This window comes from Bubalus kerabau, chromosome 7 (assembly GCF_029407905.1).
Source record: "Bubalus kerabau isolate K-KA32 ecotype Philippines breed swamp buffalo chromosome 7, PCC_UOA_SB_1v2, whole genome shotgun sequence".
Classification (NCBI taxonomy): Eukaryota; Metazoa; Chordata; class Mammalia; order Artiodactyla; family Bovidae; genus Bubalus; species Bubalus kerabau.
In genome coordinates, this window is record NC_073630.1 from 65,077,452 (window position 1) to 65,103,121 (window position 25,670).

Genomic DNA, 25,670 nt, shown 5'->3' on the forward strand with positions numbered 1-25,670 from the left:
TCTTAAGTAGTTATCTGCTAGATCAAGATTAGAAGTTGAGCATTTTTAGAATCAGTACTAGGTTTAGTGACTTCATGTGCCATTCTTCATATTAATATCCTTTTCTTGTGATGTCTTTTGTCTACTTTTAGTATCATGGTAATATTGACTTTATAAAATGAGTTGGGAAGGGTTTCCTCTCCTCCTCTTCTAATTTTTTTAATGAGTTTGTAAAAAAAATTTGTTATAATTTCTTTTTTAAATGTTTGGTGTAATTCAGCAGTGATGCCATCTGGGGATGGGCTTTCTGCTTGGTTAGTTTTTGGATTACTTGCTCTGTCTCTTGTTACACATGTATTCGGATTGTCTGTTTCATCTTGTGTCAGTTTCAGCAGTTTGTGTCTTTCTAGAAATTTGTCCATTACTTGTAAGTTACCTAATTTGTTGGTACAGCTGTTGGTGGTTTTCCTTTGTATTTCTTTTTATTTCTTTAGGATTGGTAGTAATGTCTCCTCTTTCATTTCTGATTCTGGTAATTTAAGTGTTCTTTATGGTTTTTTTTTTTCTTGGTCAGTCCAGCTAAAGATTTATCAGTTTTGTTGATCTTTCAGTGGACTAGCTTTTGGTTTAATTGATTTTCTGTAGTTTTTTCTATTTCTTGAATCCTGGTCTAATCTATATTATTTCCGTCCTTCTGCTTGATTTACGTTTAGTACTGATTTACGTTTGCTCTTTTTTCAATGTCTTAAGATGGTACATTAAGTTTTTTATCTGATATCCATCTTCTTTTTTTAATATAGGCTTTTACAGTTATAAATTTCCTTCTAAGTACTGCTTTCATTTCATCCTATAAAATTTATTATATTGTGTCTTCATTTTCATTTACTTCAAAGTATTTTCTAATTTCACTTAAGATTTCTTCTTTGACCATTGGTTGGTTAGTAGTGTGTGGTTTAATTGCTCAAATGTCTTTGTTACTTCTTATTTCATTCCATTGTGGTTGTCAAGCACTCTTTATTATTTCTGTCCTTTTGAATTTACTGAGCTTTATTTTGTAGCCTAACATATGATCTGTCCTGGATAGTGTTCCATGTGTACTTGAGGATGTTTATTCTGCTATTGTAAGGAGTGTTGTGTAAATGTCTATTAGATTTGGTTGGTTTACACTGCTTAAGTTTTCTGTTTCCCTATTGAACCTCTTGCCTTGTTGTTTTCTCCATTAGTGAAAGTAGAATATTGAAGTCGCCTGTTATTGTTGAATTGCCTATTTCTCCTTTCATTTCTGTCAATTTTTACTTCATGTGTTTTGGTACCCATTTGTTAGGAATAATGTGTTTATAATTTGTATATGTTGTTTAAAATTAAACTCTAGGAAAGAACTGTAAATGGAAAGATTGTGACAAATTTGAAATTTCCTGAAAAGTGCTGCACTCAATATGTCAGCAAATTTGGAAAACTCAGCAGTGGCCACAGGACTGGAAATGGTCCATTTTCATTCCAATCCTAAAGAAAGGCAGTGCCAAAGAATGCTCAAACTACCGCATAATTACACTCATCTCACACGCTAGTAAAGTAATGCTCAAAATTCTCCAAGCCAGGCTTCAGCAATACATGAACCGTGAACTTCCAGATGTTCAAGCTGGATTTAGAAAAGGCAGAGGAACCAGAGATCAAATTGCCAACATCCGCTGGATCATGGAAAAAGCAAGAGAGTTCCAGAAAAACATCTGTTTCTGCTTTACTGACTATGCCAACACCTTTGTGTGGATCACAATAAACTGTGGAAAATTCTGAAAGAGATGGAAATACCAGACCATCTGACCTGCCTCTTGAGAAGCCTATATGCAGGTCAGGAAGCAACAGTTAGAACTGGACATGGAACAGCAGACTGGTTCCAAATAGGAAAAGGAGTATGTCAAGGCTGTATATTGTCACCCTGCTTATTTAACTTCTATGCAGAGTACATCATGAGAAATGCTGGGCTGGAAGAAGCACAAGCTGGAATCAAGATTGCCGCGAGAAATATCAATAACCTCAGATATGCAGATGACACCACCTTATGGCAGAAAGTGAAGAAGAACTAAAGAGCCTCTTGATCAAAGTGAAAGAGGAGAGTGAAAAAGTTGGCTTAAAGCTCAACATTCAGAAAACGAAGATTATGGCATCCGGTCCCATCACTTCATGGCAAATAGATGGGGAGACAGTAGCTGACTTTATTTTTCTGGGCTCCAAAATCACTGCAGGTGGTGATTGCAGCCATGAAATTAAAAGACACTTACTCCTTGGAAGGAAAGTTATGACCAACCTAGACAGCATATTCAAAAGCAGAGACGTTACTTTGCCAACAAAGGTCTGTCTAGTCAAAGCCCTGCTTTTTCTAGGAGTCATGTATGAATGTGAGAGTTGGACTATAAAAGAAAGCTGAGCGCCAAAGAATTGATGGTTTTGAACTGTGGTGTTGGAGAAGACTCTTGAGAGTCCCTTGGACTGCAAGGAGATCCAACCAGTCCATCCTAAAGGAGATCAGTTCTGGGTATTCATTGGAGGGCCTGATGTTGAAGCTGAAACTCCAATACTTTGGCCACCTGATGTGGAGAGCTGATTGATTTGAAAAGACCCTGATACTGGGAGAGATTGAGGGCAGGAGGAGAAGGGGACAACAGAGGATGAGATGGTTGGATGGCATCACCTACACAATGGACGTGGGTTTGGGTGGACTCCTGGAGTTGGTGATGGACAGGGAGGCCTGGTGTGCTGCGGTTCATGGGGTCAGAAGGAGTCAGACACGACTGAGTAACTGAACTGAACTGAACTGAAATAGTGAAGATCTGTTGCCGGGGTCCAGCCCTTGCTGATCCAGGGAGTTCGAAGCGGGGACGGAGTTGGCTAGGATCAGAATACAATAGCTTCAATTAGATATTAATTAGAGATATAAAGAGTAATAGAATGAGGATAGCTCAGCAGGAAAATTCAGTGGAGAAAAGAGGCTGAGTAGCTTGGTTTACACGGGAGACCAATAAAACTTCAAGACAAGAAGTTTGCACCACTTACGTAGGCCGCAGGCATCCTTCCGTTCTCCGGAAGGAGAGGAGTCACTGAGGCCTCCCCGGTCGGATCTTAGAAGCCCAGGCATAATTAGTAAGCATGATGGGTTCCGTGCTCCAGATGGAGACTCAGCCAGAGTTTGAGAGAGAGAGAGACATGGGGAGACCAGTCATTCGAGGAACTGATCCCAATTCTTTATTTTCCATGGTCTACTTTTATACACTGAGATGTTATGCAAAAGTCACGCAGGGTCAGCAGTCCTGACTTTTATCAAAGTCAGGTGCTTCATACAAACGTATACAGAGGTCTTAGGGGTGTTACATCATCTTCTGGCCAGGGGGCCTGCTGACAATTTATGACCCTCTCCTTGTGACAGCAGTCAGTCAACCAGGACACTTATTTCTCCAGGGGTGATTATTCTTAAAAAGGACTCCAAGGTACCAGATAAAGTTACATTCCTATAGGGTGAGGGTGTAGTAGGTTTTAATTAAGGAAAGAATTTACTTAGCCTAAGCTCTAATGTGATTTATATCAAAGGTTAATACTTATTTCTTCTATATATTCATTAATGTGTGTAAGGGCAGGAGATGTGGAGACTTAGCAACAAACATTGGCTCAACAAATGAAAAACCCTTCACCAATACAATTTCTAATCAGCCCACTATACTTATACTAATGGTTTTCTAACTTTTCTAAGGAACCTGTTTTTAGAAGGTTTAAAGCATCTCGTGCCTCTCACAGTTGGGAGGCTGTGAGCAATCACATGTAGCCGGACAAGCCTGTCAGGCAGGCTAGAGAACCTTCAGAGGAGTTTGTAGGTTGAAACACTCCTGTCACGCCCAGTAATTATTAATAACTGGAGCTCTGAGTTAACTCCTTCTCCGAAAGAGGTGATGGGGGACAGCCCCCCGTAAAGTCAGAGGTGTAGGTGAGAGCACAAAGTAGCAAAGTAGGCAGGCTCTGGTTATGGGGGTAGATGCTCGAGGATTTCCAGGGGGACTCCTGAGGCTCGATCCCACCTTTGCGTATGTCGAGCCTCCTTCCTCATGACCTTTGCCATGGACGGAGTGCCTCACGCCGGCCCCCAACAATCTGTAGATTAAATTGTTGGAAAAATAAATGTTAGTATTTCAGAAAGTTTATACGGTTTTTAAAGCAGTGTGTTATTAGTTATCTATATTGCTCTGTGACAAATTACCCCAAAACTTTGTGATTTAATACACCATTTATTGCCTCACAGCTTCTATGGGTCAGGAATCTGAGCACAGTTTACCTGGGTCTCTACCAAAGGGTTTCTCAGATATTGCAGTTAAGGTGTTGACTGAGTCATCTCCTGGGGAAGGATCAGCTTCTAAGCTTACTCCCCAATTATCAATAGAATTTAGTTCCCTTGCCATGTGGAATTCTCCAACATGGCAGTTTGCTTAATCAAAGTATGCAAATAGAGAAGACAATAGATATTGAGTGTGGACAAGATGAAAGTCACAAATCAGTCATCTGATCTTGAAATGACACCTCATCATCTTGCCATATTCTTTGGTTAGGAGCAAATCACCAGGGGTAGCCTGCATTGAAAGAGACAGGGTTATACAAGGGCCTGAACACAAGAGGAGAGGATTGCTGGAACCATGATAAACACTGCCCTTCACAGTTTTCTATCTGCAGTTAAGATATATAAATTAACTAAAAATATAAGGGGAAAGTATATCAGAATATTTTTATTAACTGCTGTTTAATTTTAGTCAAGTCATGAGTATTTTAAATCTTTTGTTAAGACTGAGTTAGATACGCTTTTCTAAAATGAATAAATTGTATAGCCTCTTACAAATTTGGACAAGTTCTCTTTCAATTTGGACATATATAGCTTTATAAATATTCAGCCACTAATTCTTATTTTCATTTATAAATCTATATTCATATGGATAAAGAATTTTAGACTCGTAGTAACTTGCATAACATCTCTCAGGCAGATGTTTTAAGAGTACTTGGTGCCTCATTTAGGCTTGTTTTCCCAGTAGAAAATCTCAATGTCCTTAGAATTCAGAGGGTTTTTAGTTTTCTTATGTATCCTGTAAACAAAAGATATTATAGTGATTACCATAGAAAGAAGGGAATTTATCAGTAGTGTTCTAGGGAAGATTGATGCCTAGGATTAGGGCAGGAAGGATAAAAATCAGTTATGCTTGAGCATCTGCTTCCTTTTCTGGAAGGCAGAATGGTATAATGGAAAGGCCACTAGGTTTGGATATCGAAAGGTCTGGGGTGAGGCCTGGCTCTCCTGTTGACTAGATAAATTACCTTAGGTCTCTCATATCCCTCTGGAACTCTTTTATCTATAAATTAAACATGCCATCTTAATCTACTTTATGAATGTCATTGACTAAATGCCTGCTGTGTAATTGGTGCCATATTAAACACTTTATATATCTTGGTTCATTATTTCCCACATCCGTCCTGTTCAGTTCAGTTCAGTTCAGTCGCTCAGTCGGGTCTGACTCTTTGCAACTCCATGAACCGCAGCACGCCAGGCCTCCTTGTCCATCACCAACTCCCGGAGTTTACACAAACTCATGTCCATTGAGTCGGTGATGCCATCCAACCATCTCATCCTCTGTCATCCCCTTCCCCTCCTGCCCCCAATCTTTCCCAGAATCAGGGTCTTTTCAAATGAGTCAGCTCTTCACATCAGGTGGCCAAAGTATTGGAGTTTCAGCTTCAACATCAGTCCTTACAATGAACACCCAGGACCGATCTCCTTTAGGATGGACTGGTTGGATCTCCTTGCAGTCCAAGGGACTCTCAAGAGTCTTCTCCAACACCACAGTTCAAAACCATCAATTCTTTGGCGCTCAGCTTTCTTTATAGTCCAACTGTCACATCCAGACATGACTCCTGGAAAAACCATGGCTTTGACTAGATGGACCTTTGTTGGCAAAGTAACGTCTCTGCTTTTGAATATGCTATCTAGGTTGGTCATAACTTTCCTTCCAAGGAGTAAGCTCTTTTAATTTCATGGCTGCAATCACCATCTGCAGTGATTTTGGAGCCCAGAAAAATAAAGTCAGCCACTGTTTTTACTGTTTCCCCATCTATTTGTGATGAAGTGATGGGATCAGATGCCATGATCTTAGTTTTCTGAATGTCGAGCTTTAAGCCAACTTTTTCACTCTCCTCTTTCACTTTCATCAAGAGGCTCTTTAGTTCTTCTTCACTTTCTGCCATAAGGTGGTATCATCTGCATATCTGAGGTTATTGATATTTCTCCCGGCAATCTTGATTCCAGCTTGTGCTTCTTTCAGCCCAGCGTTTCTCATGATGTACTCTGCATAGAAGTTAAATAAGCAGGGTGACAATATACAGCCTTGACATACTCCTTTTCCTATTTGGAACCAGTCTGTTGTTCCATGTCCAGTTCTTTTTTTTTTCTTTTTTTTTTTTTAATTTTATTTTATTTTTAAACTTTACATAACTGTATTAGTTTTGCCAAATATCAAAATGAATCCGCCACAGGTATACATGTGTTCCCCATCCTGAACCCTCCTCCCTCCTCCCTCCCCATCATGTCCAGTTCTAACTGTTGCTTCCTGACCTGCATACAGGTTTCTCAAGAAACAGGTCAGATGGTCTGGTATTTCCATCTCTTTCAGAATTTTCCACAGTTTATTGTGATCCACATAGTCAAAGGCTTTGGCATAGTCAATAAAGCAGAAATAGATGTTTTTCTGGAACTCTCTTGCTTTTTCAATGATCCAGCAGATGTTGGCAATTGGATCTCTGGTTCCTCTGCCTTTTCTAAATCCAGCTTGAACATCAGGAAGTTCATGGTTCATATATTGCTGAAGCCTGGCTTAGAGAATTTGAGCATTATTTTACTAGCGTGTGAGATGAATTCAATTGTGCCGTAGTTTGAACATTCTTTGGCATTGCCTTTCTTTGGGATTGGAATGAAAATGGACCTTTTCCAGTTTCCAGTGTGACTACTGCTGAGTTTTCCAAATTTGCTGGCATATTGAGTGCAGCACTTTCACAGCATCATCTTTCAGGATTTGAAATAGCTCAACTGGAACTCCGTCACCTCCACTAGCTTTGTTCGTAGTGATGCTTCCTAAGGCCCACTTGACTTCACATTCCGGGATGTCTGGCTGTAGGTGAGTGATCACACCATCATGATTATCTGGGTCATGAAGATCTTTTTTGTACAGTTCTTCTGTGTATTCTTGCCACCTCTTCTTAATATCTTCTGCTTCTGTTCAGTCCCTAACATTTCTCTCCTTTATTGAGCCCATCTTTGCATGAAATGTTCCCTTGGTATCTCTCATTTTCTTGAAGAGATCTCTAATCTTTCCCATTCTATTGTTTTCCTTTATTTCTTTGCATTGATCGCTGAGTAAGGCTTTCTTATCTCTCCTTTCTGTTCTTTGAAACTCTGCATTCAAACAGGTATATCGTTCCTTTCCTCCTTTGCTTTTTGCTTCTCTTCTTTCCACAGCTATTTGTAAGGACTCCTCAGACAGCCATTTTGCTTTTTTGCATTTCTTTTTCTTGGTGATGGTCTTGATCCCTGTCTCCTGTATAATGTCACGAACCTCCATCCATAGTTCATCAGGCACTCTATCACATCTAGTCCCTTGAATCTGTTTCTCACTTCCGCTGTATAATCGTAAGGGATTTGATTTAGGTCATACCTCAATGGTCTAGTGGTTTCCCCCCCTTTCTTCAATTTAAGTGAACTTGGCAATAAGGAGTTCATGATCTGAGCCAGAGTCAGCTCCCTGTCTTGTTTTTGCTGACTGTATAGAGCTTCTCCATCTTTGGCTGGAAAGAATATAATATATCTGATTTTGGTGTTGGCCATCTGGTGATGTCCATGTGTAGAGTCTTCTCTTGTGTTGTCGGAAGAGGGTGTTTGCTATGACCAGTGCGTTCTCTTGGCAAAACTCTATAATCCATCCTGTTAGGTAGTTATTATTAACCTCATTCTAATACAGTACTTCTGAGCATTGTGTGAAAAAGGAGCTATTGAAAAAAAGATTATGAGATAAAATGACAGTATTGTAAAAAAACAATTTAGAGTTGATTTTTTAATCCACAAACTATGTAATTAACATATAAAAATTACTATAAAATAGTATTGCTTGCACCTTTGTATGGCATTATGCCAAAAAAAAAAAAAAAGCTTAACGAGCAATTTTTTGGAAAATGGTAGGTGGTGCTTAATGGTGAACACTCTGGAAGCCATCTTAGTCCATTTTCATCACTGGTGGAAAAAAATAAGAATTCTAGACTTTTGCCACTAAAATGTGTGTGTGTATAAATTTGTATGCATTGTTATTGATTGCAGGGCAATTCATGATGTTAAAGCCACAGACCTGGGATTAGGGAAAGTGAGATTTAAGGCAGAAGTAGATTTCGATGGACGAGTTGTTACCAGATCGTATTTGGAAAAACAAGATTTTGACCAAATGCTACAAGTAAGTTTATGTATTTTTTTATTTTTTTTCTTATATAGCCAAGGGTTGAAGAGTTACTTCCTGAGTAAAGTAAAAGCTTTTCTTTGTAAGTCTTAAAGTCACTTCAAGTTTCAGCTTCTTAGGGCTCTAAAATTTGACAAAGACCTTTTTACTTAGTGTAAGAGTCATTCAAAGGAGACAGCAGAAAAGGTAATTTATTATTAAAGTGCTTGTTAGTGCCAGACATTTTATATATGTTATTTTATTTACTCTCAACAACCTGTGAGGTGAATTAATATTTTCATTTTTATTTTATTTATTTTTAATAATTCGTATTTATTTAATTTAGGTGTGGTGGGTCTTCATTGCTGTGTGGGCTTTCCTCCTGTGCAGCATCAGGGTCTACTCTAGTTGTGGCGCAGGCTTCTCATTGTGGTGCTTCCCTTACAGAGCACGGGCTCTAAGGTGTGTGGTCTTTGGCTGTTGAAGCAAGTGGCTCAGTAATTGCAGCTCCTGGGCTCCAAAGTGAAGTGAAGTCGCTCAGTCGTGTCCGACTCTTTGCAACCCCGTGGACTGTAGCCTACCAGGCTCCTCTGTCCATGGGATTCTCCAGACAAGAATACTGGAGAGGGTTGCCATTTCCTTCTCCAGAGGATCTTCCCAACCCAGGGATTGAACCTGGGTCTCCGCATTGCAGGCAGACGCTTTAACCTCTGAGCCACCAGGGAAGCCCAAAGCACAGGCTTAATAGTTGCAGCCCAAGGGCCTAGTTGTTCCATGTCATGTGGGATCCTCCTGGACCAAGGATCAAACCCATATCTCTTGCTTTGGCAGGCAGATTCTTTACCACTGAGCCACAAAGGAAGCCCCTTAATTTTTATATATAGGCAAATTCAGACACAGAAAGATTAGATAACTTGCCTAAATTTCAGAGCCATAATATGGAGTCAGATATTCATTTAGATATCTGTAACTCCAGAATCCATGCTTTTTTATTAGGAGTACTTTAAAAGAAAATTTATAGACGATAGTATAATGAATAGAGCAGAGGTTGCTGCTGCTGCTGCTGCTAAGTTGCTTCAGTTGTGTCTGACTCTGTGCGACCCCATAGACGGCAGCCCACCAGGCTCCGCCATCCCTGGAATTCTCCAGGCAAGAACACTGGAGCGGGTTGCCATTTCCTTCTCCAGTGCATAAAAGTGGAAAGGGAAAGGGGAGTCACTCAGTCGTGTCAGACTGATAGTGACCCCACGGACTGCAGCCCACCAGGCTCCTCCATCCATGGGATTTTCCATTCAGGAGTACTGGAGTGGGGTACATTGCCTTCTCTGAGAGCAGAGGTTACCACTTGCCTTTGTCTAATATTAACATTTACCATACTGTATTTGCTTAAGATTGTAAAAAACGAAAAGAAATCATTACAAAAATAGTTACAGTCCTTGTTTCTCCTACTAGATCTCATTCTCTTTTTTCCATCCCAAGAACTAACAATTATATTGAATTTAGTACTTGTCATTTCCATTCAGATTTTTATACTTTGCAACATATTTTTCTTAGCACAAGATAGAATAACATTTTAGATGTTTGAAAATTGTTAATAAATGGTATAATATGATCATCTCTATAATTTGTTTAGCAGTGTGTTTTATGTTAATATATACCCTAATTAATTTACATTTACTTGCTATATAGTATTTCATTGTATAAATGAACATACTGCAATTTATTTACCCAGTCCCCATTTGATGGAAAATTACATTGGCCCCAGTGTTAAACTATTGGAAACAACACTATGATGGCATTTTTATACATGTTGCCTTGTTTGCATGTGCAAAACTTTAGGGCACATGTGCAAGAAATTTAGGGCATTATTATATAGCTCAATTTAAAATAGGTGAGCAATGGGCTGAACATATCTTCAGCTTCCTTAGATATTGGCCAATTGTTCTCCAAAGTATGTCAGTTTAACTTCCATCATCAATGTAGCAAAGTTTCTATTGCTTCACATTTTCAGTAGACTGTATTGACAGAGTTTTAAACATTTTGTCATTATGATAGATATAAAATACTATCGTGTTGATTTAGTTGATATTTCCGTGGTAGTAGTAAGGATAATAAGCATAGAAATTTATTGACCATTGAAATTTCCTCTACTTACTTCATTGTTCATTTACTTTCTCTTATTTTGACAGATTTGTAAATGTTTTATTTTTAAGATGCTGAGTACTAATCCTTCCTCAGTTACATATATGTGGATAACTTCCTAATTTGTAACTTATCATTCCACTTTGTTGTTTTACAGAAGATTTAATGCAGTTTTTAATTTTATGTCAAATTTGAAATGCTTTTTATTATCATGATTGAGAAACCCTTCTGTATCCCATTATCATAAAATATTCTTTTCTTCTAAAAATTTTATGGTTTACTTTTATACCTTTGGTTTTCAGTCCACTTGGAATTATTTGTTTATTAGTCTAAGGGATTTAGGGTTTTTTTCCTATTAAAAAATAATTTTCTCAGCACTACTTACTGATTTGTCCATTCTTTTCTCACTGATTTTGCAGTATTACCTCTGTGGAGCATTGTATTCAGTTTTTCTGAAATTGATTTTTTTTTGTTTTTTAGAAATAGATGGCCCATTGCTTATGGCTTGAAAGTTTTCCGTATTTCATAAAACTCAATGGTATTTGCTATAATTTTTTAAAGAAATTATCAATGTATGACTATGATTTTTTTTAAGAATTTATTTTGTTTTTATGCTATCATTTTCTTTTATAGGAAATTCAAGAAGTGAAGACTCCTGAAGAACTAGAGACCTTTATGCTTAAACATGGAGAAAATATTATTGATACTTTAGGAGCTGAAGTAGATAGACTTGAGAAGGAACTGAAAGTAAGATATATTCATAATAATAATATGCTAACAGTGTCACCTATTTTTTGAATATTTATCTGTGTCAGGCACTTTGCTAATTGCATTCCTTGTGGGCTTTTATCTTCTCAGTAACCTCATAAAGTATCAGTAGTTATGGTCAACAAAATGACCAGGTTAGAGAAGTTAGATAATATACTCAAGGAAACAGGGGACTTGGGATTTGAACCTTTATTATTTAGTTCAAGATTCAGTATTTTTAACCCCTGTTCTATACCAATTGCTTAGTTTCTAAAATAGTCAGAGGTTTGTCTTTAACTAAGACGTGGACTCTAATATTTTTTGAGAAAGGTAAAGGGGAAACCTTAGATTCTGTTCAAAAGTTTAAAGAAAATGACTTTAAGTATATACATCTTTCTTTAATCTGTCTGACATTAATTTATATTTTCTGTTTGTTTCTGTTCAGTTGGATAGCATTACAACCTATCGTTTTTTTAACTAAAATATTACATAACCAGACTGCCTTTAAAAATACCTCTGTGTTCTGAAATTGTCATTTGTTGACATTGGAGTTCTAATCGTTTGCAGTGAAGAAAAGTTGTAAATGATTTTTAACATCTATAGCTTGTTGAAGGCAGTGAATTTTCTTTAGTTGATGTCGATCAATCTTTAATATTGTTATAAATTGATGAGGAATGACAAATTGAAGGGAAACATTTTATCACTATTTTACTATCTTTTAGAATCTACGTATGTGGTCAGATTAACAGAAGCACTTCAAAAAAAGATGATTTTGTTAATGCATTTGTTTTAATTTTGATGATTTTGTTAATGTTAATATTATAGTTCATGAGCTCCATCAGGCATGATTTTCAGAACTTCTAGATGAGTAATTGTCACATATTTTGATATTAGGATTCTACTGTCTTAAATATTATGGAGGACTTGAGCTTTTTTTGGCAGGTTATATTTATTGATACTTAGCAAATTATAAATTACAATTGAGAAATTTAAGAATATTTATTCACTTATAAAGCTAAATTGTTATATTCTCTTTTAATATTATATCAAAACCTGGCAATTGGTAGCCTCTTAAAACTTAGTTGTGATGCGAAATATGAAACCATTCAATGAACTTTTCATACAGTGTTTGAAGTTAGAGGGCCCAGTCCACAAGGCCGTCTTCATTTGTGACCCCAGTTGCAAAGTTCAAGGAGTTTCTAAGACTATCCTCAGGTTTAATAATTCACTAGGAGGACTCACAGAACTCACTGAATGGTTTGTTACAGTGAAAGGATACAGATTAAAGCTAGCCAAAGGAAGAGGTGTATAGAGCAGAGTTCTGAACTTGGAGTTTCTCTGTCCTCTCCCCGTGGAGTCATGGACAGTGTAACATTCATGGTAATGATGTGTGACAATTTGCATGGAATGCTGCCAACCAGAGAAGCTCAACTGAGCTTTGGTATCCAGGAGTTTTCTCGGGGCTCTGTAGTTGACTGCTTGAGTAGCCGATCTCTCATCTCCAGCCCTTCTGAGGAAGAGCTGACACCTTTAGTCTCCACCCCTTTCTGGAGATACAGCAGCCACTGTGTGGCCAAAGATAAACAAAAACATAATTATCAGGCAGGATTTCCAAGGGCCTGAAGATTATCTCCCAGTAGCCAAGAGCAACTGTCAGACCTCTATTTGGGTACAATAAGTTCTGTCCTATACACTCTTATATTAAAATCTGTTAGCCTGTCTTTGTTCTCTGTCGGATGGGATCTTTTAACCCATGCATGATTCTTTAGCATTATGAATTGGTCATTTGGAAAATACTGGCTCATTGAATTTATGCACATCATTCAAATGTTGATACATTTCTAAATGTTGGAAAGCTGTCAGACTCATCATGGTGGATATGAGTTTTTCAGCATCCTAATTTTGACCTGAAAGCTTGCATTTTATTATTAGCAACAAAATACTATTAGTTGTTTTTCTTGAAGTAGACTAATTTTGTTTATTTCCCAAGAGGGTGCCTACCAAAGAACCGGATTTTAATAACCATGGTTTGTTAGTTATTCTTTCAAGTAAAAATGGTGTTCAGATAAAAAGCATCTGATTGAGTTCGTAATTCAAGCAGTCATGGGGGTTCCTTTCCTTGTGACATCAGACTTCGGTGTGGAACTAGAGGGCTTTATACATATTTCCCATTTTATCACAAAACATTTTTTAAAAATTGTATTCAACGATTTCAGTTTAATAAATTAGTACTTTATACTGCTTCATGAAGGACATTGCAGAGTGAAACTGGCTTAAAAAAAAGACCAATGGAGTGGCAGTAAAGAAGCAAAATGAATGTCAGTATAGTTGGGTGTAAGTTGCCTTGAGTTGTGTGAAGGTCCCAGCAGTTTTATCCACCATTGCTTTTATGCCATTGGAGGAAATGTCAGCATAATACAAAAGGCAAAAAGCATCTTATGTAATTAGGAAAATAGCTTGACCTTGGAGTCACCCCTGAAAATATCTCCGTAACCCAGTAATCCTTGGACCAAACTTTGAAAACCATTGTTCTTAATAAAATGTGAGATGATTCTTTTTATGCTGGGTAATTGGTGAATGAATATATGTTACATTTCCATTCTATCTGTTTTTATTTCCCTGGCAAGGAAAATAATGGATTTTTAAAACTAATTTTTTATTTTGGCTTTACTCTTATTGGAAACAGAACGTCACAGTATGGATTGGAGAATAATTAACAAGTCGGCCATTCTTAAGTGTATTTATTCTTATCATAATCAAATAAGCTTATTATTTTTTAAGCTTATTTTGCTTTAATTGGGACATCCCAGGTGGCTCAGTGGTAAAGAATCCACCTGCCAGTGCAAGAGATGCAGTTTTAATCTGTGTATCAGGAAGATCCCCTGGAGTAGGAAATGACAACCTGCTCCAGTATTCTTGCCTGGAAAATTCCATGGACAGAGGACCCTGATGGGGTGTAGTTCATGGGGTCACAAAGAGTTGGATGCAACTGACCATGCATGTGATTTAATTAGAAGCCATTAAATCATTAATTATAGTCTTTGCAGCCAAAGATGGAGAAGCTCTATACAGTAGAAACAAGACCGGGAGCTGACTGTGGCTCAGATCATGAAGTCCTTATTGCCAAATTCAGACTTAAATTGACGAAAGTAGGGGAAACCACTAGACTATTTGGGTATGACCTAAATAAAATCCCTTACAGTGGAAGTGACAAATTGATTCAAGGGATTAGATCTGATAGACAGAGTGCCTGAAGAACTATGGATGGAGGTTCATGACATTGTACAGGAGGCGGTGATCAAGACCATCACCAAGAAAAAGAAATGCAAGAAGGCAAAATGGTTGTCTGAGAAGGCTTTCCAAATAGCTGAGAAAAGAAGGTAAAAGCAAAGCAGAAAAGGAAAGATACACCCATCTGAATGCAGAGTTCCAAAGAATAGCAAGGAGCAATAAGAAAACCTTCCTCAGTGATCAATGCAAAAAAATAGAGGGAAACAATAGAATGGGAAAGACTAGAGATCTCTTCAAGAAAATTAAGAGATACCAAGGGAACATTTCATGCCAAGATGGGCTCAATAAAGGACAGAAATGGTATGGACCTAACAGAAGCAGAAGATATTAAGAAGAGGTGGCAAGAATACACAGAAGAACTATACAAAAAAGATCTTCACGGCCCAGATAATCACGATGGTGTGATCACTCACCTAGAGCCAGACATCCTAGAATGCAAAGTTAAGTGGGCCTTAGAAAGTATCACTATGAACAAAGCTAGTGGAGGTGGTGGAATTCCAGTTGAGCTATTTCAAACCCTGAAAGATGATGCTGTGAAAATGCTGCACTCAATAATATGTCAGCAAATTTGGAAAACTCAGGAGTGGCCACAGGACTGGAAAAGGTCCATTTTCATTCCAGTCCCAAAGAAAGGCAATGCCAAAGAATGCTCAAAGTACTGCACGATTGCACTCATCTCACACGCCAGCAAAGTAATGCTTAAAATTCTCCAACCCAAGCTTCAATAGTACGTGAACGATGAACTTCCAGATGTTCAAGCTGGATTTAGAAAAGGCAGAGAAACCAGAGATCAAATTGCCAACATCTGCTGGATCATCGGAAAAGCAAGAGAGTTCCAGAAAACATCTATATCTGCTTTATTGACTACACCAAAGCCTTTGACTGTGTGGATCACAACAAATTGTGGAAAATTCTGAAAGATATGGGAATACCAGACCACCTGACCTGCCTCCTTAGAAATCTGTATGCAGGTCAGGAACCAGCAGTTACAACTGGACTTGGAACAACAGACTGATTCCAAGTCAGGAAAGGAGTATGTCAAGGCTATATATTTTTACCCTGCTTATTTAACTTATATGCAGAGTACATCATGCAAAATGCAGGACTGGATGAAGCACAAGCTGGTATTAAGATTGCCAGGAGAAATATCTATAACCTCAGGTATGCAGATGCTGCTGCTGCTAAGTCGCTTCAGTCATGTCCGACTCTGTGCAACCCCATAGACGGCAGCCCACCAGGCTCCACCGTCCTTGGGATTCTCCAGGCAAGAACACTGGAGTGGGTGGCCATTTCCTTCTCCAATGCATGAAAGTGAAAAGTGAAAGGGAAGTTGCTCAGTTGTGTCCGACTCTTTGCGACCCCATGGACTGCAGCCCACCAGGCTCCTCCGTCTATGGAACTTTCCAGGCAAGAGTACTGGAGTGGGGTGCCATTGCCTTCTCCGGATATGCAGATGACACCACCCTTATGGCAGAAAGTGAAGAAGAACTAGAGAGCCTCTTGATGAAAGTGAAAGAGGAGAGGTAAAAAGTTGGCTTGAAACTCAACATCAGAAAACTAAGGTCATGGCATCTGGTCCCATCACTTCATGGCAAATAGATGGGGAAACAGTGATAGACTTTATTTTTTTGGCCTCCAAAATCACTGCAGATGGTGACTGCAGCCATGAAATTAAAAGACCGTTGCTCCTTGGAGGAAAAACTATGACCAACCTAGACAGCATATTAAAAAGCAGAGACATTACTTTGCCAACAAAGGTCGGTGTAGTCAAAGCTATGGTTTTTTCAGTAGTCATGTATGGATGTGAAAGTTGGACTGTAGAGAAAGCTCTGAGTGCTGAAGAATTGATGCTTTTGAACTATGGTGTTGGAGAAGACTCTTTGAGAGTCCTTTGGACTGCAAGGAGATCAAACCATTCAATCCTGAAGGAAATCAGTCCTGATTATTCTTTGGAAGGACTGATGCTGAAGCTGAAACTCTAATACTTTGGCCACCTGATGCGAAGAACTGACTCATTTGAAAAGACCCTGATGCTGGGAAAGATTGAAGGCAGGAGGAGAGGGGGACAACAGAGGATAAGATGGTTGGATGGCATCACCAGCTCGATGGATATGAGTTTGAGCAAGCTCCGGGAGTTGGTGATGAACAAGGAAGCCTGGCATGCTGCAGTCCATGGGGTCTTAAAGAGTTGGACACTCTTGAGCGACTGAACCGAACTGAAGTCATTAGTAGACTGAATTATCTCATGTTTTTGAGTTATATAAGTCTTTCAAACCAAGAAGCCACATTTTGCCTACACTTTTAGGTGAAAATATCCCTGACTAATGTGGTTGTAGTGGTTTAGTCCCTTAAATTGTGTCCAACTCTTGCCAACCCATGGACTGTAGCCTCCTAGGCTCCTTTGTCCATGAGATTCTCCAGGCAAGAATACTGGAGTGGGTTGCCATTTCCTTCTCCAGGGGATCTTCCCAACCCAGAAACCAAACCCTGGTCTCCTGCAGTGCAGGCAGATTCTTTACAGACTGAGTTATGAGGGAAGCATAGCTAAGGTGGTCATCAGTTTAGTTCAGTCGCTCAGTCGTGTCCGACTGTTTACGACACCATGGACAGCAACATGCCTGGCCTCCCTGTCCATCATCAACTCTTGGAGTTTACTCAAACTCATGTCCATTGAGTTGGTGGTGCCATCCAACCATCTCATCCTCTGTTGTCCCCTGCTCCTCCTGCAGGAGGAGAGGAGGAGAAGGTGGTCATAATGTACAATTAATCTCAAGTCAAAGGAAAGTTCTTGCATTACGTATCATATCCATAGTGGGGAAATCCTCCCAGATCTTAACTTGCTCTGTAGTAGCATAACATTATAATGTGTGCTTACTTAACGTGTGTTTCCTCACTAAAGATAAGTTCTTTCCGGTCAAGTGCTGTTTGTTTCTAGTTCATTGTTGTATACTTCAGTGCTTGCTACAGTCTAGGCCTATAATTTTGTTGTTGAAATTTCTTTAGATTTTTCTGCAGTCTGCCTTCTGCTTATCTTTCCAGCCTTATCACTAACCCTCCCTTGTTGCAGTTTCTGTGCTGATCATACCCTGCCGCCAGTGCATACTTCGCAGGCTGTCTGACTTTGCTCATGTTGTCTCTTCTGTCTGGACCCTTTTCCTCATCTGTCTGGAAAACTCACTGTATTCAAACCTTGGTTAGATATTATATCCTCAGTGAATTCTTTCTGGATCTCGTGAACAAAAGTAATAGATCTCATGTTATTATAACCAGAATCATTATTTAGTACATAAAAATAGTTAGGAGCTTTGGGGTCTGGAGTCAGGCCTGGAATCTATCTTGCCTCCATCACTTACTAGCTGTGTGACTTTGGATGGTTAGTTAATTTCTTTAACCTTCGGTTTTCCCATATGTAAAATGGAAATAATTGGTTATTATGATAGTTTTAAAGTGCATACTATTCCATGAAGCCTCTTACACAGTGTTTGACACAAGAGTAACTGCTCATTAAAGGTTAACTGATTATTATTATTAGTTATAATGCTTTAACTCATAAAGGTTATTCATATACTTGCCTCTGAGTAAACTAAGTCCCTCAGGGTTAGAAGCAGAGTCTTATTTAATAACCATAGCTCTACTTTCTAGAACAGTCTTAGATCAAGACTGTATGGACTGTTACTGGAATATGTAAAATAAGTTAATATCAGCTTAATTCTGATTATTATTATTCTGCAGTGATTTTAACCACAAATGAGTATTTGCACTGCTTTGCAATACTTTGCATGTACTAGATTCTTAATTCATTATTGTGTTAATGAACATACGGACAAAACTCAGGGAGGTTGGACTACTTACTGTTTATAGTATATAATTGGTCATTATCTATTGATCTTGTGTTTTTCCCTATGTAAATATTTCTCTTGATACTATGCTACAGCGAAATAGTTTGATCAAATGTTTTCATTGGCTTTAGGGAGCAAAAGAAATAAAAAGAACGACTCTCCTGGCAGTCCAGTGGTTCAGACTCTGAGCTTCCAATGCTGGAGGCACATGGGTCTGATCCGTGGTTGGGGAACTAAGATCCCGCATGCCATATGGTGCATCTACGTAAATAAAGTAAAATTGATAAAAAGGAATGGGGAGGGATGTGGGAGGGGGGTTCAGAATGGGGAACACGTGTACGCCTGTGGCAGATTCATGTTGATGTGTGGCAGAACTGATACAATATTGTAAAGTAATTAGCCTCCAATTAAAATAAATAAATTTAAATTTAAAAATAAATGAATAAAATTTTTTAAAAAGGAATAAAGGAAATAGAAGATTGTCTTTTGCTATTAATAACGTAACGGTGATTTTTTTTCCTTCCAGAAACGAAATCCTGAAGTTCGACATGTAGATTTAGAGATATTATAAACTTGATGGGATGAATCACCTTGGAGGGAGCCTTGGAACCAAGTTTGCCAAGACTACTTTCCCACCCTGAGGGAGTCAATGCCATTCAGAAGCCGTTTATTTGAAGATGGAGGAAGTATTTATATGAAAAGGGCAATTCAACAGTCCATAGAACTAAAACAGCTTCTTCTAAGAGACCTATTACAAGTTGAATCAATTTGGAAATCATGTTTTTATGTTTCAATGGAAACGTTTTAGTTACTTAAATTGTTCATAATTTCTTATTTTAGCCTGTCAGTATGTATTGTACCTGCAATCATGTTTCCTTCCTTCACGTGGGTAAAAATAAGCAGCATCCGTAAGATTATGATTTTTTATTTTGTGGCCAGTGAAGATTTCACTCCATCAAAACCTGTCAGTCTTGAACATTCTGGCTAAATCTTGTATTCTGGTTTTTGAAACAGTCACTCCATTTTCAAAGTCTGTCTTTCCTTATAGAATGTAGAAATTATTTTGACATAGGTTGTATTTTTGCCCTGAGCACTAAGAGGAACACTGTTCTAATAACTTGGTTATCCATAAATGTTCATTCCAATAGGACTCTGTTACTGAATTGAAGGAAGATAACTTCAGTACACTCTTTTAGGTCATGCTAGTTGCCATTTTGTAAAATTTCTTTTCTCTCCTTTGTTTTTTTTCCTTATTTAGTTTAATTTTTCTAATGGTAGGAAATATAAAATAACCCTAGATGTTTCCATGGGCCAGTGTGATGACTGGTTTTTAGGTTTTGTTTTTTTAACTGGCTCCAATGCTGCCATGTGTATTTACTAGGAGATATGCATTTATAAGCATTTTAACATTCTGTAAAGTGGAGTAGAAATATTTATAATTTTACAGACACCACAGCATTTTATTTTTAATTTATTTTAAAAGAGGCACTACTTATGTAAATCTGAACTGTGTGATATTTCTTGCTTTAAGAGATAGAGACGTAAACCTCTTATACAAAAACTTGTGACCATGACTTTGTTTAATATCATAGTCAATAGTGTAACATGAGTTTCTTGCAGTTACAAATGGGCATTTAGCATAAAGTATGATTATAAATTATGTAAGTAGCTTTCTAATGATCATAAAGTATCAAGGTGAAAAAACATAATTCAGTAATTAAAAACTTAGTGCAAAACTACAGCTGTGTCTCTCCATTCATCAAGCCAGCTCACATGCACTTTAAGTTGTTCGGGTCCCGGTGAGCATTGTCCACGCAAGAGTAAGAGCTGGGTGAAGGGTCTCTGTGCTGCATAAGGGGGTGTTTAAGGACCTAGGTCAGTGTCTATAAACTTATTTAGATTGAAGTTTACCAGTTATAGCAAATTGTAATGCCAGAAACAAAAAATAAACATTTGATTAAAGGGTTTGTAGTGGTAATTTTTTGACCCAGAACTGTCATTTACTGGAAAATTGTGAAAATCTAGTTTGCTGTACATTTTTTACCATTACAAAGCATTTTGCATGCTGTATATTTTAAGAAAAATAACATTCCAATTTTATTTTTTAAGATATTAAACTCTTTTATACATACACCTGTATATACCCACAATTTGTTCTAACGGTTTCAGATTCTTCACCCTTTTTAAGAAACATTTTTTACCCATTATAATTCACTGTATATTTTCTATGTCTTCCTCCCTCCCCTTTCCCACCTGCCATTTTGTTATTCCATGTCAGTGCCATATGGAAAGGCACCACCAAATTATATCCAGTTTCCTCCTAGTAAAATTACTCGGAAAAATATCACATAGCTAGATAAGAATATTAACTTATTAAAAAAAATCTCAAGTTGATGTGCAATAGTTATTCCAAATGGTAGATTTTGTTTAAAGGACTCCCTGAAAGAAGCCAATTCCTGATACTTCTTTGACTTTTCTAATCTGATTTTGATTGAAGTAATACCTAATTGAAGGTTATGTTTCTGTCCTTTCTTCCTGGTCTTGTCTTGCACTGATACTTTAAGTGAAATCTGACATAAAGAAGTGCAGCCTGTCTAGGAATTTAATGTATAACAACACTGGTGCTTTTTTTTTTTTTTTTTCCTTTTAAATGAGAGTCAGATTTGAATTTTGAAATCAGGGAATTTGATCCCCTTTTTTAAAAAATAAGATGATATCTAATGTTGGACAGAGAAGAGGTTAGTTAAGGCCACTACTTCTCTTTGTATTAAGCTGAAATCTGGAAAGTAGCAAAGCTGAAATGTACTTGTTTTCAGCCCTGGCTGAAAGTAACAGGCCCCAGACTATGGAAGGTGGCATGTCTCTCAGACCACAGCAGAGGATGAGGAGTAGAGATCTGTTTTCAAGTGGACTATGTTAGTGGCCAGTAATATTCAGTTCCAAAGAGGGAGATTCCTGAACATATACTTAGGAAACTGTAAGATAGATTGGAAAACCTTCAAGTTTTTAAAAAAATAAACTCTGCATACATCCTCCTACACACCAAATAAACCAGAACAACAAAATGGCATTAGATTTGAATTTTGGGTATATGACTTCAGTGTGTTACCTTAATTATCCTGTACTTTGGGTAATGCTTTTTGGTAAAATTACACCATCTAAAGGAAATGGCTTAAGTTTTAAATCTGATAACTTTTTGAGAATGCTGGAAACTACAGAATGCTGGAAACTACAGAAAATTGCACAGGCATTTGGAATTTATACTATTTTTCTTAGATTGCATTTGTCAAGCTTTGGCATTTCTTTTAAATGTGATGACCCCCAATTTGCCAAACTGTCAGAAGTCACTGAAGCAAAGAATTGAAGGTAAAATGTTGATTCAAAGATTGTCCCCCCCTAAATCCCTCATCTTTGTCTCTGAAATGGAACTTTGGAAAGCATTTATATAGAAGATTGGTCTGGCAGCCTTTATATTTGCATTTAAGTTTACTAGCATCTCTAGACTTGGTTTTATGGAAAAGAGAAAATTTTTGTTTCTCTTACATTGTATTTCATCTGTCTGATCTCTGTGGCAGGTTAGATTTCCCTGGTCCCTCAGGATGCAGTCTTCCTTAATAAATGTTGTATGTAAATAAGAATGTTTTACTTCTTAGTTTGGGATTTTTCCCCCCTGATAAATAAATGTTTGTTAAATACTTCTTTACCTCATGTGCTAACCTTAAATATCATACCTTTGTTTCCAAACAATTTATTATTTCTTGAGCATGGTTGTTAATTTGTGGGTGTCCTCAGTTTTACAAAACTAAGATATAAATACCCTTAATTGTTTTATAATCCATTTTCAGTATAAAGAGAACTATTATTAATATACTGTTAGAATATCATGTGCGTGGTAAGGTGAAAATTAAAACATGTATATTTCTTAGTGACACATACTGTATCACTACATTTTAACAAAATTAGATTATTGGAACATGTTAGTTGGTTTACGTCTTTTGAGATATACCTATATAGTATATTTAGGGGGAAAAAAGTACAAAAATTAAAACAACAAAAGATTGAGCCTAGAGCCAGCCTGCAGTGGGATCCAGGTTGAATTCTGTACTAATCCTGCAGGAAGCCCAACTGTGTTTCCTTTTTCACAAGAAACTGAGCCATATTAGTTATTCAAAGTAATTTGGTATTTTGAGAGGGCATATCTCCCTCCAAATCAAAACATATTGAAAATAAAAGCAATACAGTTTAGAATTTGTGAAGCAAAATACAAAATATGTGTGTGTCTTTAAGAGCTTGTACAAGTTTTAAAATAGACAAAAGTAAAAAAAAAAAAAAATGTATAATACAGCTATCAACAGGATAATTTGAGCTGTTTATGCCAAGTACCATTTTTTATGTACATGCCTCCCTCAGAGAGATTGCAGGTTCTGTCCCAGACCACTGCAATAAAGCAAACATTAAAGCAAGTCATACAAATTTTTTGGCTTCCCATTGCATATAGAAGTTATGTTGGACTTGCCTGGTGGTTCAGTGGCTGACTCTGTGCTCCCAGTGCAGGGACCTGGGTTTGATTCCTGTTCAGGGAGCTAGATCCCACATGCCACAACTTAAGAGTCTGCATGCTGCAACTAAAGTTCCCCAATGCCGCAGCTAAAAAAAATTAAAAATTAAAAAAAAATTTTTTTTAATTAAGAAAGGATTGCACATGCCAAAAATGAAGACCTAGCACAGCCAAATAAATGTTTAGAAAGTTATGTTTAGAGTATACTGTAGTCTATTTAGTGTGCAATAGCATTATGCCTAACAGCACGATGTAAGTACCTTAATTTAAAAGTACTTGATTGCCAAAAAATGCTAACCATCATCTGGGCCTTTTGAGAGGCTTCATGCTGATGGAGAGTCTTGTCTTCATGTTGATGGCTGCTGACTGACCAGGGCAGTGGCAGTTGCTGAAGATGGGGACTTGCTGTGGCAATTTCTTAAGATAATGAAGTTTCCTTACATCACTGGACTTGCTTTCTTGAACAGTTTCTTTGTAGCATGCTATGTCATTTGGTAGCATTGTACCCACAGTAGAACTTTGTAGATTCTCCTCCAATTTTCTATACAGTAGAAAATTGAAGTTAATCTTCCCAAACCCTACCCTGCTTTATCAATTAAATTTACATTATATTTTCAGTACTTTGTTGTCATTTCAATATTCCTCACAGCATCTTCACCAGGAGTCAGTCCACCCCAAGAAACCACTTTCTTTGCTCATTCATAAAAAGCAATTCCTCATCTATTACTGTTTTATCATGAGATTGAAGTAATTCAGTCACATCTTTAGGCACCACTTCAAATTCCAGTTTCCTTGCTGTTTACACCGCATCTGCAGTTACTCCCTCCACTGAAGTTCTTGAATGCCTCAAAGTTATGAGGGTTGGAAGCAATATCTTCCAACCTGCTGTTAATGTTGATAATTTGTCCTCTTTCTGTGAACCACTTCTGTTCTTAATAACATCTACAATGGTGAATCCTTTCCAGGTTTTCAATTGACTTTACCCAGATCCATCAGAGGAATCACTACAGCTTTGTGAAATATATTTCTTAAATAATTAGATGTTAAAGTCTTGGTCCATGGGCTGCAGAATGGATATTGTGTTAGCAAGCATGAAAATAGTAGTTTTGTGGTACATCTCCATCAGAGCTCTGGGGTGACCAGGTACATTGTCAATAATGGAGAAGCTCCATACAGTCAGCAAAAACAAGTCCTGTATCTGACTGTGGCTCAGATCATGAGCTCATTGCAATATTCAGACTGAAATTGAAGAAAGTAGGGAAAACTACTAGGCCATTTAGGTATGACCTAAATCAAATCCCTTAACGATTATACAGTGGACGTTACAAATAGATTCAAGAGATAAGATCTGATAGAGTGCCTGAAGAACTATGGACGGAGGTTCGTAACATTGTACAGGAGGAGGTAACCAAAATCATCCCAAAGAAAAAGAAATGCAAGAAGGCAAAATGGTTGTCTGAGGAGGCCTTTACAAATAGCTGAGAGAAGAGAAGCGAAAGGGAAAGGTATGTAGTGTTCCAAAGAGAGATAAGAAAGCCTTCTTAAGTGAACAGTGCAAAGAAATAGAGGAAAACAATAGGCAAGACCAGAGGTCTCTTAAAATTAGAGATACCAAGGAAACACTTCATGTAAAGATGGGCTCGATAAAGGACAGAAACTGTAAGAGCCTAACAAGCAGAAGAAATTAAGATGAGGTGGCAAAAATATACAGAACTGTACAAAAAAGATCTTAATGACCCAGATAACCACAATGGTGTGATCACTTACCAAGATCCAGACATTCTGGAATGTGAAGTCAGGTGGGCCTCAGGAAGTATTACTTCGAACAAATGGAGGTGATGGAATTCAACTGAGCTATTTCAAATCCTAAAAACAATGCTGTTAAAATGCTGTGTTCAACATGCCATCAAATTTGGAAAACTCAGCAGTGGCCATAGGACTGGAAAAAGTCAGTTTTCATTCCATTCGCAAAGAAATGCAATGCCAAAGAATGCTCAAAACTACTGCACAATTGTGCTTGTTTCATATGCTAGAAAAGTAATGGTCAAAATCCTTCAAACTAGGCGTCAGCAATACATGAACTGAGAACTTCCAGATATAAAAGCTGGATTTAGAAAAGGCGGAGGAACCAGAGATCAAATTGCCAACATCCATTGGATCATAGAACAAGAGCAATATTTTGAAAGGAAATTTTTTTTTTTTTTTTTTTTTTTTTGAGCTGTGTGTGACAACAGATATGCTGTCTTCTGAAGGCTTTACTCTTCCACTCAGAGCACAGGTAGAGTAAATTGAGCCTAACTTAAGGGCCCTAGGATTTTGGGAATGCTAAAAGAGCATTGGCTTCAAGTCATCAGCTGCCTTAGCTCCTAACAAAAGAAGCAGTCTGCCCCTTGAAGCCTTGAAGCCAGGCATTGACTTCTCTTTAGCTATGAAAGTCCTAGAGGGCATCTTCCAATATAAGGCTGTTTTGTCAACACTGAACATCTGGTACATAGTGTAGCCACCTTCATTTATTATCTGAGCTAGATCTTCTAGATAACTTGTGGCAGCTTCTACATTAGCACTTGCAGCTTCTCCATTACACTTGCTAATATAAAGTTCTGTATTAGCACTTTT

The 25,670-nt window shown here is 37.7% G+C and overlaps 1 protein-coding gene across 4 annotated transcripts in view; it reads left to right on the plus strand.

Moving 5' to 3' along the window:
• Nucleotides 1–22,195, plus strand: part of SLC30A9 (solute carrier family 30 member 9) — an 86,006-nt gene extending 63,811 nt beyond the window's left edge. For 3 of the 4 annotated variants that reach the window (XM_055588431.1, XM_055588432.1, XM_055588433.1), the window contains 3 exons: nt 8,366–8,495; nt 11,253–11,366; nt 19,023–22,195. In XM_055588431.1, coding sequence (XP_055444406.1) covers nt 8,366–8,495; nt 11,253–11,366; nt 19,023–19,067 — 289 coding nt within the window. In that variant the 3' untranslated portion in view covers nt 19,068–22,195. Of the gene's footprint in view, nt 1–6,989; nt 7,173–8,365; nt 8,496–11,252; nt 11,367–19,022 lie in introns of those variants that run through there. The other variant, XR_008717120.1, reaches the window with a different exon arrangement.
• The last annotated feature ends 3,475 nt before the right edge of the window (nt 22,196–25,670 follow it).